The sequence below is a fragment of the Echinops telfairi genome, unplaced genomic scaffold (genome assembly GCF_000313985.2).
Source record: "Echinops telfairi isolate 266 unplaced genomic scaffold, ASM31398v2 ScPeMD7_7468;HRSCAF=8506_0, whole genome shotgun sequence".
NCBI lineage: Eukaryota > Metazoa > Chordata > Mammalia > Afrosoricida > Tenrecidae > Echinops > Echinops telfairi.
This window is the reverse complement of record NW_022111369.1, coordinates 81,533,304-81,547,434: the sequence shown is the minus strand read 5'-3', so window position 1 is coordinate 81,547,434 and position 14,131 is coordinate 81,533,304. Positions and strand designations below refer to the sequence as shown.

The 14,131-nt window shown below is 45.5% G+C and overlaps 1 protein-coding gene across 1 annotated transcript in view; it reads left to right on the top strand.

Moving 5' to 3' along the window:
- Nucleotides 1-12,430, top strand: part of PGM2 (phosphoglucomutase 2) — a gene marked incomplete at its 5' end in the record, with an annotated part of 29,433 nt that extends 17,003 nt beyond the window's left edge. The window contains 7 exons of the mRNA XM_004706349.3: nt 888-985; nt 1,402-1,582; nt 1,872-1,965; nt 2,453-2,582; nt 4,180-4,369; nt 4,577-4,710; nt 12,279-12,430. Coding sequence (XP_004706406.3) covers nt 888-985; nt 1,402-1,582; nt 1,872-1,965; nt 2,453-2,582; nt 4,180-4,369; nt 4,577-4,710; nt 12,279-12,381 — 930 coding nt within the window. The remainder of the gene's footprint in view (nt 1-887; nt 986-1,401; nt 1,583-1,871; nt 1,966-2,452; nt 2,583-4,179; nt 4,370-4,576; nt 4,711-12,278) is intronic.
- Between the last annotated feature and the right edge of the window lie 1,701 nt (nt 12,431-14,131).

The following is a 14,131-nucleotide window of genomic DNA, read 5'->3' as shown; positions in this document are numbered from 1 at the left end:
ACTCAGATGGACTGAATCCCACAGTCAGGTGTAGATCCTCCTTGATTCTCTCATTGGCATTAATTAGGAAGCTTAAGTGACCAAACCCAATTCCCACTAAAACCCACTGCCATTGAATTGATGGTACTCATAACTTCCCCAGAACAGGGGATCTGAGTCATGCATCTTTAGAGTAGCAAACAGCCTCATTGTCTCCCCTGGAGCACCTGGTACAAATGAACCGTTGACCTGGTGGGCAGCAGTGTAGGGCCTACCCACAGTGCCAAGGCCGGCTCCAGACATGAATTGACCTTGGTTGGGGGCAAGTCTCTGTGTTGGTTCCCTAGGGATGTTCCAGCAACGCACCAGACACAGGGTGGCGTCACACCGAGGGAGCGTCCTGTGAGCCTGGAGTTCACATCAGGGTCTCTGCCATGTTGGTACACCTGCACCGGTCATTTCCCCTAGGTCCCTGTGTGGCTCTTCTCTTGATGCGGACACACCACTCTTTTTAGGCTAGGACCCACCCTGCTCCGGGATGCCTTGACTGATAGCATCTTCAGAGATGCTACTTCTGAACGGGGTCACAGTCACAGGTACTAGGCTCGGAATTTTAGTAGGAGTAAAAAGGAGGTAAATTAACACAGGGACCTCAACAGCGGGCTTAAGTATAAGAACAGTCCAGGCAGGGTTTAGATCTGTTGTCCATAGGCTCGCCATGAGTCGCACTGACTTGAGGGTCACCTGACAAAAACAATTGTGGGGACAGTGGTTCAACCCATGAGTCCTCTTTTCATTGTTTAAAAAAAAAAGCGTTTTGTTTTTTTTTTTAACAGAAGTTTTTAAAGACAACAAGATGCTCAATTTGAGAGCTAATTACTTTTTTTTTTTTTTTAACTCATTTTCAGACGTTATCTTTTCAACTGGCTGACAAAACCCAGGCCCAGGTCATCTTGGCAAACGACCCGGATGCTGATCGACTTGCCGTGGCAGAAAAACAAGCCAGGTAAGGGTCATTGTGATAACCCAGATGATAAACATTGCTGCGCCTCTTCCTTCATCTCGCTTAGCGCCAACCGTAACCAGGGCCCCACTTGGGTTGCTTGTCCATTCATTTGAATGTCATCAGTGACTAATGATTAGGATACGAAATCAGTGATCAATTAAGATAGGAATACTGGGCAGTCACTCCACGTGCGGCTTTGCCATGAGGCCCTACAGCTCAGGTGCTTGCTCGACAGAGGGCTCAGCTAGACAGTCATATCTCAGACGTTTGCCAAGTGCCACTCATCTCTACGACGGTGAGTGGCAAGTCTGGTCCTGCACATGCCCCGTGTCTTTCCCTCCTGGCCGCGTTGTGCTGTCCCGGAGACCTCCTCGCAGAGTGAGACCGCTGAGCTCAATAGCGGCTGTTTCTTCCAGTGGTGAATGGAAAGTGTTTTCCGGCAATGAGTTGGGTGCCCTGCTGGGCTGGTGGCTCTTTACCTCTTGGAGAGAGAAGAACCAAGATCGCAGTGCCCTCAAAGACACCTACATGCTGTCCAGCACCGTCTCCTCCAAAATCCTCCGGGCCATCGCCTTGAAGGAGGGCTTTCATTTCGAGGTGAGGTGTAGGCAGGAATCCCCCTTCTGCCTTCCTTCTGCTTTGTAGGAGCGCTAGGGCAGCGGTTCTCAACCTGTGGGTCACGACCCCTTTGGAGGTCCAACGACCCTTTCACAGGGGTCGCCTGATTCATCACGGTAGCAAAATGACAGTGATGAGTAGCAACGAAACTGATTTTATGGTTGGGGTTCACCACAACATGAGGAATTGTATGTAAGGGTCACGGCATTAGGAAGGCTGAGAACCACTGCTCTAAGGGATTTCCTTCTCTTCTGAATCGCCCCTCTAGGAAACCCTAACTGGCTTTAAGTGGATGGGAAACCGAGCCAAGCAGCTGATAGACCAGGGGAAGAATGTTCTCTTTGCATTCGAGGAAGCCATCGGTAAGAAGTGAGCATGGGACCGATGGACCGGACCGTTACATACAGTGTAACGGACTACCTGGGGAGAGATTGGGGTTTGGACCTCCGTTCAACAGACCCCTATGGCAAGCAGCACACACAGTTTACTCTTGCTTCTGTCGTGTTTGGGTAACTAGCCTTGGCTGTGAAGCTTCGTGCAACGACCCTCAAATTTGCTTCTGAGATTCAGCTCAAACGGGTGCTTTATGAATCACCGAGCCATTAACACAGGAAGGAAATGCTCTCCCCAGTGACTGTAAATAGTAGTGCTCTGTGCGCGGCTGCGGTAGCTTGAGGATCCACCTGTGTTTCAGAGTTAGCATGTTTGTCTTCCCAAAGGGCTGCTCCCAGTCCAGCCTCCGTAGAGTGTGACCCCGAATGGTGCTGGATCTTATGTGTGCCCACAAACGACGTGGCGCAGTGCCATGAGGTAAACTAAAGCTGTGTGCATGACGTGTGCTTTCTGCAGGGTACATGTGCTGCCCATTTGTTCTGGACAAAGATGGAGTCAGTGCTGCCGTCATCAGCGCGGAGTTAGCTAGCTTCCTCGCAACCAAGGAGCTGTCTCTGTCTCAGCAGCTGAAGGCTGTCTATGAGGAGTAAGTAGATGCTGCCTAATGAATTCATAGTTCTAACTGCTGTATTTTATTCTTTTACATAAGATGCTATCGTTTATTGGTTATGAATTTGACTCCTTATAAAGACAAAGATCTTTTCCTCTTGACACTTAACCACTTTCTTCATTGCCACTCCTAAGCCCAGTAATTCTTAACAATTGATGGCCTTGGTTGTGGAAATGGCTAACTAAACAAAGGGGGTTCTGAGTTTATAAGGAAATCTCATTATTTTTCAGCTCCATTTTTTTCCCCCTTGAACTTTTTGAAGCCTTCTCATTTGCTTCCAAGTGGCCAAGGTCCAAAAAGATTCCGTCTTCTACTTTTAAATTAAAAGTCATCACAGTTCCCAGTTGGAGGAAGCATGGTGTGAATGTACGACGGGTGATGTTGCGTTGCATCGTCTGATGACGTGTCAGCGGTTGTTGGGTACTGCATAGATGTAATATTCTTGTCTGAGCCTTCATGAACAGACAGCACTGCTTCATGTGCCCAGCAGGGCACTGCACAGAATTTGTGGGTCAAGTGGCATCTATAGGGGTGTGGGTCATGTGGAGAGCCAGAGATGGAAAAGTCAGGTCTTGTCTTACAACAGGTAACTTCAGGCCCCATGTGGGACCTGAAAGGGATGTATTAATGTAGAAATGTGTCATGGTTGTCTCTGTAGTTTTCACTGCGGTTTGAGGTAGTTGACTCTGTATACCACATTATGAATAACCATTAGTTTAACTAAAGCACTGTGCATATTCTTTTCCTTGCCTAGTAATTTACACAAAACATCCCCTGATAGTTATTTTAAAGAAGCCCTGAGCTGGGGCATTGGGTTAAGTGCTGGACTGCTAATCCCAAGATCAGGGTTCAAACCCACCAGCCCCTTCTTGGGAGAAATGGGGTAGGGGTTCGAATGACCTCAACAGCAATGGGTTGTTGGGGTGAGTTCCTATTGTATTTTAAGGGAGGTTTAAAGGGCCCTTTTTAAAATCCGAGTCTTCAACACTCTCCGTTATGAAATGCTATCCCTAGAGAAAGGATTAAGTCTGCTTACAAGGCCTTTGGATTGATTTATTTTTAATTCTGTCAGGCAGTTTCTTACAAAACATCAAAGGACAACCCTTACGTGGGGTTGTTGTAGGCTAATGATACTTTCCAAGCAGAGTTTTGAACAATAAAGGCTTTTGAACATGGGTGCCCCACGATTTGAGGGCTCGGCTATATTTTGTGTAGAAAAGTAGATCGTAACTATTCAGGCTTTGTAGTCCACTTGTCACCTTTGTAGCGGTTAGCAGCTGTGCTTTGGTATTGCAGAAGCCAGCAGAGCCAACAGGATAAGGGAATAGGCGTGCCCTGGTTGTGCTTCCATAAAACTCTGATTCCCGAAGCAGCCAAAGACCGGGCAGTGGCTTGCCGTCCCCAGCGTTCTGTGTTAAGCCCGCTTTTTGATGCTCGGTGGGTTTTTTTGCACTCTGAAGCTAGTTCTGGTCATTTGGTTCCTCGCATTTAGAACGTACTGGATGCGACCTGTGCGGTGTGGGGGATACACAGTTTCTCGCTCCTCATTGTGCGTTTGCATGCGTTTCCTTAGGTATGGCTACCATATGACCAAAGCGTCCTACTTCATCTGTCATGACCCAGGCACTATCAAAAAGTTATTCGAGAACCTGCGAAACTATGACGGGAAAAATAACTATCCAAAAGCTTGCGGCAAGTTTGGCGTTTCAGGCATCAGAGACCTTACCACTGGCTATGACGATAGCCAGCCCGACCGCAAAGCTGTGAGTGATGTTTGCCATGATCAGGCATGTTGTGTCAGTCCAGAGTGTCATTGTATCCTTAGTTGAAGCTGATCTTAGAGGTTTAAGTGCCATGGCATTTGGTTAGCATGTATTTTCTGGTTCATCCTGTGGGGTAATACTATCTATGTCAGCGCGCTTTCTGAAAATTCCCTACTTAAGTCTCTAACTGTGTCATTCCATCCCTAGGTCCTCCCCACTAGTAAAAGCAGCCAAATGATCACCTTTACCTTTGCCAACGGAGGTGTGGCCACCATGCGGACCAGCGGGACAGAACCCAAAATAAAATACTACGCAGAGCTCTGTGCCCTACCTGGAAACAGGTATGACGTCACTGGTCGCTCATGTGATTTTTAGAACCGACACTTCCAACATGGTGTGCGTTTCAAGCACTAAGTATAAAAGGCTCACCTTTCCCATTTTTGTCGTGTGTGGACTCATAGCGACCCCCTGTGCAGTAGAATGAGACACTACCCTGTCCTGAGCATCCTCACAGTCAGGACAGGTTAGAGCCGATTGTTGCAGCCACTTGGCAGTCCATCTCATTGCAGGGCTGACGCTTCTTCACTCCCCTTCTGCTTTGCCGAGCAAGATGCCCTTGCCTCAGGGACTCATCTCAGAACACTCAAACTCCCTGTCATCGAGTCCGTGTGGACTCGTAGCAACCCTCTAGGGCATGGTAGAACTCACCCTGTAGGGTTCCGAGGCGGTAACTCTTTATGGGAGTAGAAAGTCTCATCTTTCTCCCTTGGAACGAGCTGGTGTTTTTTGAACTGCTAACCTTGCAGGTAGCAGCTGAACACATAACCACTGCACCGTCAGGGCTGGTCCCTCCTCATCACAAAGGATGAGAGACCAAGTCCCACCATCCGCGCTTCAAAGAAGCGGTTTGGCTGTTCTTCTACCAGGGCAGATGTGTTTTCCAGGAAGTCCACACCACTGATGACCTGCTTCACCAACATTGTAATCCACGTGCATCACTTCTTCTCTCGTATTCACTGTCCAACGTTCACATGCACTGGAGGTGATAGACAGTGTGCTTTGATTCAGGCGTACCTTAGTCCGCCCACTGCTGCCCTGTGCAGCAGACCTGCCAAATAGGTCATTTCATTAGAGCCGTTGCTTCAAAGCCCGTGAGCAGTATCAGCAGCTGCCTGCAGCATCCAAGGGTAAGATTGCCTACTTCTTAGTTGTGGCAAAGTCGGCGCCTCCTTTCTCCTCTCCTAACTTCCTTTGTATGAATTTTTCATGCCTCGTTTCAGTATTAGTACAACTTCCTTGTTTCTAAGTGTTTTTATTTGAGGCTAGCGCCAGCACCTTTCTCCCTTTCCCTCCTGCAGTCTTCCCACAGGTCTAGTGGAATATATGACGGTGCCTTCCACATGCATTCCTTGAGTACCTCAGCTCACTACCAATGAGTCAATGCCAACTCACAAAGCCCAGTCTTTCTCCCAAAGAGCGACAGGTGGTTTCGAACTGCTGACCTTGCGGATGGCAGCCCAATGCATAACCGCTACACCACCATGTATAAATCTCCCAGGGCCCCGTTAAGGATTCAAGAGCTGCTCAAAAAGAGGCCTTGCCATCAAAGAGCTGATGACCTGGTGGATTCAGTGCCAGGTTTCTGAGACCTTGGCAGAGGGTTGAGTTGGTCCCTTTCCACCCACTGTAACCTTTTGAACTGTAACAGCTTTGGCGCATGTCCTTAGCACATGTGAGTGTGACCCCAGCTCCTGCCTGGCACTTGGTTCACCAGCACTTCATGACGCAAAAGACTGTTGTGAATTGAGGGTGAAAATGGCCTACGCTTAGTCAAGTTAACACTGGTCAGTAGATAATGCTTATGTGAGTCACGTTAGCCATCTGGATTTTTCACTAGCTGCATTTTTCCCCAAAGGAAAAGAAATATGTGGGATTAATTTCAATAATACACTTTTCTTTAACTTCATACATACAAAACTGTAGTTCTAATATTTAATCTCTGTAAAGATTACTGAGACATGTTATCATTTTTTAGGCTCACTCTTTCCCCTTCAGTATTACCATTCAGCTTGTCTCAATTTGAATTCAAATCATCCCCAGAAAGATTTGATCTATATTTCAGTATCACAATATGCCATTAAAAAGGTAGATTTTTAAAAATTTTGATAAATCGTTTTATTGGGGCGCTTACATTGGTATAAGCTCCTCTTTTTTCCCCTCCCTCCCCCAGAAACGATTGATTTTGATATCCACATTGTTCTACAACATTGTTTTCCGACAACGGAACTGAGGGTCAGTTTTCAACTAGTTCAAATAAAACTTAAAATTCCGTTCCTCAGATGGGTGGAACTAAGAGAATGGAAATTATAGGCCTCAGTAGTTATCACTCCATGGGCCAATAGAAGCCAAAGCTTTGCTCAGGGAAGGATTTCCAGCTTGATAATCAAATTTGCATTCTATGACTGTAAAGCAGAGAACACTTTCTAAGTGTCCTAGATTAGAAAGCCCATGGCGGGTTCCGTACAGCGGGTCAGAGGCGTGGAGGAAGAACGGTTACAGCGGGACATTCTGTAGGTAGCGGAAGTGACCGCTGTGGCAAAGAAGGAAGTTTTTGAAATTAAATGTGGGCACAAAAGGATATTAAAAACAGACTGGCCTAGGAGTTTTATAATAAAGGAGTAGCATTCCGCATCTCAATTCCCTGACTCCTCTTAATAGCAGCTGTGCTCCCACCATCACAGTCACCATTACTGTTCCAAATGTTACAGCATTCAGTAAAAGTAGAGGAAAGAAGTCTTGGGACTGTGTAATGCATCTTGCTACAAATTCTTATTCAAAACCATTTCATGCTTCCAGGGCAGAAACTCAACCATTAAGCAATCTGAATGAACCTATAAAACTACTCATTTTCTGAACGCTCTGGATTGTCAACTTTCTATTGTGTTTGTCTCATTCTCATGCATGGTATCATAAGCTATTTGCTATTGTAGCAAGTCTGATTTTTCCATAGACACGTCTTTGTCATTCTTAGTGTCACTTAGCATTTTCAGATTTCTATATCTTATTCTTTTAGGAAGAAATAGACCTACGTTTAACTTAGGGATGTGTTTTCTCTATAGATTATCATCCGCTCCTTTTCATTGTTCTGTGAAAATGTAACTCGCGGTTTTAGAAAACCCTAGTAATATAATAATAGCCATTTTGTTGGATGCTTATGCATCTATTTGAATTTGTATATGAGTTAGTGGAGTTACATTCAAAGGTTAATGTACAAATTGCTGAAAATATTTGGGAAAGGTGTCCTTCTATTGTACTCATTGAGATGTTTCTGCCACTAATGACCCTTTAGGCACCTGACAGCCCCGTATATTGCGCATTTATTTGTGTGTGTGTGTGTGTGTGTGCTCGTGTGTGGTTTCTAAACCATTGGAAAAGTCCCATACTTTTTACCCCTAAGTACGTCAATATGTATCTCCTAAGAACAGGAATGCTCTCTTACTAGCTCTTGATGATTCAATACTAGTTATCAGTTGGTGCTCCACAGAGGAACCAGGTGGATATACAACATCTATTATTGTTTTAATTTTTCTTGGCCCCTTGAAGTCCTGTCATCGATGTTAGGAGATTTATTGTAGAGAATTGATTACGGGGACTGATTAGGCCAGTCAGCAGCCAGGTGGGGCAGCCTGGAACCCCCCAGGAGAGCCGAAGCTGCACCCACAGTGGGAATTTCTTATTCATGGAAGCTCAACTCGTGTTCTGAAGGCTTTTCAAAGAGTAGAATCAGACCCGCTCGTGATCCTCTTTGCCTAAAGCCGACTGCTCAGGCGTTTCTCCCGGCAGCAGTGCTTGCTGCTGTGCCGGCGAGGTGGTTCCAGATCGCGGGGCCCCTCTGAAGCACAGCCCGTCCTACGCCATCCTCACAATCGTCGTCCCACTTGAGCCCATGGCTGCAGCCAGTACGGCATTTCATCTCGTCTAGGGCTTTTCTCTGCTTCGATGCCTTTTTACTTGACCAGGCATGCTGTCCTTTTCCAAAAGTCAAACTTCTCCCAAAGCCCCCCCCCCCCACCACTACCAAATAATACATCTTTCTCCCAGTTGAGAATCCAACCCAGAACCCCGCACTGCATTTGGTTCTCATCTAGCTTAAAGAGTTTCCATGGTCGCTAGAGATAAAACAAGTGCCTGTTTCCAGGGCATTTGGCAACTGCATAAGGTCGCATATCTATCATTGTGTTATCATATGGAAGAGTTGCTGTCTTCAAATCCCTTATGCTCCCCTGATTCTTGACCATCCTTTCCCAAACTTCTGGCCATCATGTAATCTTTTCACTGTCTCCATAACAATGATAGTGGTTTCTTCTTCTCTGGAAAATCATGTTGTGGGGAACATACCGCTTGTATCTTTTCAGACTGATTTATTTCACTTAGCAACATGCACTTTTGGCTTCTCTATGCCCTGTTGTAGTTTCACCGTCCTGTTCATTTTATCAGGGAGTAATGCTCTGTTATATGAATATACCGCAGTGTGTTTATCCCTTCCCTTATTGGAAAACGTCTTGGTTGCTTCCAAATCGAAAACTTAACTGCCATCCCCTCGATTGCAACTCCCAGTGGTCCTGTGGGGCAGAGTAGCACTGCCCCTGCTGTTCTTTATGGGAATAGAAAGCCTCATCTTTCTCCTGAGGACCTACTGGTGGCTTGGAACTGCTGACCTTGCAGTTAGCAGCCCACTGCATATCCCACTACCCCACAAGTGCACCTCCGTGGTTGTATACATATATACACACACACCGTATATTTATACATATTTAGCATATATGCCTTTCTGATCATTTTTCCTTGAAAGCATATTTATAAAGAAGGCTAAAAAGCCTGTGTAATTTATATGTACAAAGGGGCTTCAAAAACTTCGTGGGATAATTCCATTTCTTTTCATTGATTTTAGAGTCTTTGTAGATGCTGACTGCTGTATGGTTCTCCCTTGGAGAACTGATGGGAAAATCACTAACCTTTCCGTTAGCAGCCAAATGCTTAACCACTGTGCAACCTAAGCTCCTGATTATAAGCGTCACTCACGGCCATTGAGTTGATTCCAATCACAGCGACCCTGTCTGTAGCACAGGGTAGAATGCCCTATGGCTTCCCAAGGCTGCAGTTCTCTGTGCCAACAGAAAGCCCAAGCTTTCTCCCAATTATAACGACAGCTACATTTATTTGGGACTATGTGCCAATGTCTCTGCTAACTGCTATCTAAAATTTCTCTTATTCTGTCAACAGTTGTCTTGAGAAAATAAATGTTTTGAGGAATCTGGGCCTTAGAGAGGCTAAGTCACTTTGCGCCAGGTCACACGGCCAATAAAGCCCCAATTTATGCCCATTACAGCGTGGAGGATCCCTGCTGATAAAGAGTGGTTATATGTTGGGTTGTGAGCCGCGCACGGTCACCAGTTGGAACCACCAGCAGCCCCACTCCGCAGGGAACAAATTGGGCTTTTTACTCTGTGAACAGATACGATCTCGAAACCCACAGGGAGTCACGATGAGCCTGCATTGAGTGCATGGCAGTGTGTTTGTTTGGGGGTTTGGTTTGTTTGTTTGTTTTTATACTAGTTTGTCGTAGGGTTGGTGGCCCTGTTGGATGAGCCTTGGGCTGTTAAGCACACCATGCCTGATTCAAACCCTCCAGGTGCCCTGTAGGAGAGAGCTGAGGCTGGCTGCCCCCAGAGAGAGTTACAGCCCTGGAAACCATAGGCAGGGGTTGCTGTGAGTTGGCATCTGCTGGCTGGCAATGGATGTGGTTTCGGTTGCCATGAGTTAGACTTGACGGCACAGAAGAGCAAGTATCCTGACTTAATACAGAAGCTGTTCATAATTACAATTTAATTAATTTTATATGATTGGTCAGTAGCCTGACAATTATGTACATAAGCTATTTTAATCACAAGTCAGTTTTATCTAATATTTACCTTCCAGTTGTTTGCATTTAACTACTCCCTTGGGCTGGGAAGCTTGCTTTCCCCACGGGAAATCTATCTCCTTGCTACTGTTGTGGGCCTCCTCGTGTTTAACGGAACATGGCCCTCTCTGTCCTGCACATCGCAGGATGGCTTGGGGTCAGCCCCTTGGGATCCATGGAGGTTGGCGTTTTCAATGACTGATTTTCAGAAGTAGACTGCCAGACCTTTCTTCCTAGTCCCTCTTAGTCTGGAGATGGCACTGTAACCTGTGTTACCATTGCAACACACAATGTACTGCATACAAATGAATGGCAAGTGGCCAGGAATCCAACCCAAGCTTCGCCCACCAAACAAACAAACAGTACCAACAAGTTGATGGCGACTCTCTAGGGCAGGGTCAAACTTCCCCTGTGAGTTTCTGAGATTTAATTCTTCCCTGGAGTAGAAAGCCCTGTCTTTCTCCCATGGAGTAGCTGGTGATTTTGAACTGCTGACTTTGCAGTTAGCCCATAAGGAGCCACTAAGCCACCAGGGATCCTGGCCTCACGCTCAGGTGAGAATTCTACCATGGAACCCCCAATTCTGGCTTCTTAGATTCGGGTTTATACTTTCGTTGTGGTTTGTTTGCTTGTGTGTTTTAACAGTTCTCTTTTGACTGGTGGGTAACGGGTTGCAAACTGGGCTTGCAGTTTGAACTCCCCTGCTGCTTGGAGGGAGAAAGATAGGCTTTCTGCTCCCTCAAAGATGGACAGCCTCGGAAACCTTCCGTAGGGTTGCCATGAGTCGCCAGTGACGGGTGGCCGTGGGTTACTAGAGTTCTCAGTTAGGGTGTGACAAGCTTGTTCTCAAGGATCAGGGGGACAGGAGTTCAGCCAGTGCCCCTTCTCCGCTGGCTCCCTCAACGGTGCCGTGAAACTGCTTCTGCCTGAGCTCTGTCAGAAGCTGGAGCCGTGACACACGGACGCCCCTGCAATGCACCCTTCACGTTGACATATGTGCTATAATACCCCCTTTAACCTCTCTGAAAGGTTTCTGCAGCGCTTAAGTCCCATATCTGATCGGCTGGGCAGCTCCCCCCTTTCCACATCTGCGTTTCTTCCCCTTCAGTGGTTCTCAGTGGACTCCATCCTAGAATCTTGTGTGACCCCTGTGAGGTTCCCCCTTCTCCTTGAGTTGTGACCCTGGAGGTAGAATGAACGGTGGGTCTGGGTTCCTGCTACAATATGGTAGTCGGTCCAGTCTGGGGAGATTTTATAGACTCGGCTTCCCAGGAAGTTTGATGGTAACCCTGATCAGGAACGCTCCTATCTCAGGAGGCTGGGAACTCAACAGAGACAGCTCGTTTTTAAAAGTTCAGCAGGGTTTGTTGACAAGTACAGACATGAACAGTTTCTCCATCAATTACAAACATGGCCGAGATCCCGTTAGATACGCTCAGCCCAAAATTGCATGTCTTAAAAAGTCTTGGGAGAAGAGCAAAGGGGCCTTTGTTTCTAGTAAGACCTTGGGAGAAGCCCCTGGAGGAAAATTGTGCATGTTGCCCCCTCCAGGTTTTGGTTCAAGTCAACAGACTGATTCCCCTGCTTCCCTCATTGGCATTGCCTTTTATCTGAATGAACTCTGCTCTTAGGTTACAGGGATCCTGGGTGCGAAGTGGGCTGCAAGTTGGGCTGCTAACTGTAAGATTAGCAGTTCGAAACCACTGGCTACTCTACCTGAGAAAGATGTAGCCTTCTGCTCCCACAAAGATGCTTCAGAAACATGCAGGGGCAGCGCTACGCCCAGTAGGTTCACTGTGAGTGAGCATTGATTTGGTGGCAGTGAGTTTTGGGTTTGGGTTCGGAAGTCCATTTCAATTTTACCTAATTATGGTGCTGTGCAATTAAAATATGTTTTCAATAATCCATTGATCTAGATGGTGGGGTTTTTTTGTCTTTATTTTTCAGTGATCCTGAGCAGCTGAAGAAGGAACTGAATGAACTGGTCAGTGCTATTGAAGAGCATTTTTTCCAGCCGCAAAAGTATGACCTGCAGCCAAAGGCCGAGTGAAATATCCCTGCCTGGGGCGTAATTAAACCGAACATTTTGCTGACCTTGATTTGTGGAAGCAGTTTTTAAGGGTCAATAATTTAAAATATTACTACAAGTATTTATATATGTATGTATACATAGACATTGCTCATTTTTCATTTAATTTTTAAAGCAAAGGAAAAATAGCCAACCTAAAAAAACAAACATTCATATTAAAAGGGTGAACTACACAACAGTAATGATACTCATTAGGGAAAATTTTTTTTTTAAATTTTAACATTTAAATTTGTTTTTCAAAGCTTCAACCTAGATATTACCTGAACTTTTGTAAACTCAAGAAAGAAACTTTTAAATAACTCATGTTCAAAAGAATATTGATAGTACTATGCCTTAATTTGCATGAGCCATAAATGTATGTCTTCTCTGTAAGTCTTTATCTGTGTAATTGAAATCACCAGAGAGCTTACAGAATAAGTAAGTCCAGGCTTGTAGGAGAGCGGCTTTTTAGAGTTCTAGATTTTTATCAGTTACTTCTAGGGTAAAATAAACAAATGAATCCAATGCCATGTCCATGTTGAGGGAACATAAAATTGACAGGCACCTGTCATGTAGAGCACAAGTATCTTTAGAAAGACAAGCTTTTCTGACCTACAACATTTTCGTATTCCTAACATCATTAAACATTGTGTAGACGCCACGGTGGCATAGTGGTCACATGCTGGGCTGCGAAATGCAAGGTCAGCAGTTCAAAACTACCAAGCTCTGTGGGAGAAAGACGGGACTTTCTACTCCTGTAGACAGTTTCGAAAGGCCCACGGGGCAGTTCTACCCTGTCCTCTCAGGTAGCTGTTGGGTCAGAATTGACTAGATGGCAGTGCGTTTGGTTTTTAAACAAGGAAAACAGCTTAACCAGCTTTATTTGTATTAGAATAAATTTCTCTAAATCTGATAAACTAGACAATTGGTTATTAGGTACTTGTAATGTGATTGGTTGCCCTTTTTTGCGTAATATAATTTTACATAATTTTTAATTCAGTGCCAGCATTGGCTATGAGCAGTCACGGCTTATTTGATCATGATTTCTCAGGTAATTAAAACTAGACTATTCTCATAGATTTCCTTTTCCACGTTTTTTCTTTCATCTGTGCCTTTGACTCTTCTCTTGTACTACTGGGGGTATTGCCGCCTCCCCCAGTGACCGCAGTTGAGCACCTGTGAGCTAGGACTGAGCTGTTCTTTACAGCAAATGACTACCTGTTAGCATTATGACTGTGATCCACAGAATGGGTTAGTCACCATTTCAGACCAGGGAAAGTTATACTACAGATGCTTTTTCCAAGGGAATGGGGGTAGAAATGTGTTTCAACCTTATTGTGTCCTACTAGAACTAAGATCTATAATAGTCAATAGAGCCCATCAGCTTGCTTCATTTCTAGGGGCTATCTTTATTTTATCATCAGTTGTAGTCTGCACCTATATTCTGGGCAAAGAAACTTGCGCTCTGTGTTCCCTACAAGGACCTTTTTTTGAGCATCTGCCTTGGATCCTGTAACCGAGTTTACTTCTGGAGCTACAAAAGTGGTTCAGACCCAACTGTGTTGTGCTGTATCTAACCGTGTTGTTGGAGGGTTACTGATGTTAATTGCTATCAAGTCAGTTCTGACTCAGCAGGGGATCCCCTGTGTTACAGTGAACCCTCGTTTATCGCGGTTAATCTGTTCTAGACCCTACCGTGATAAGTGAAATTCCGCGAAGTAGGATTCCTTAT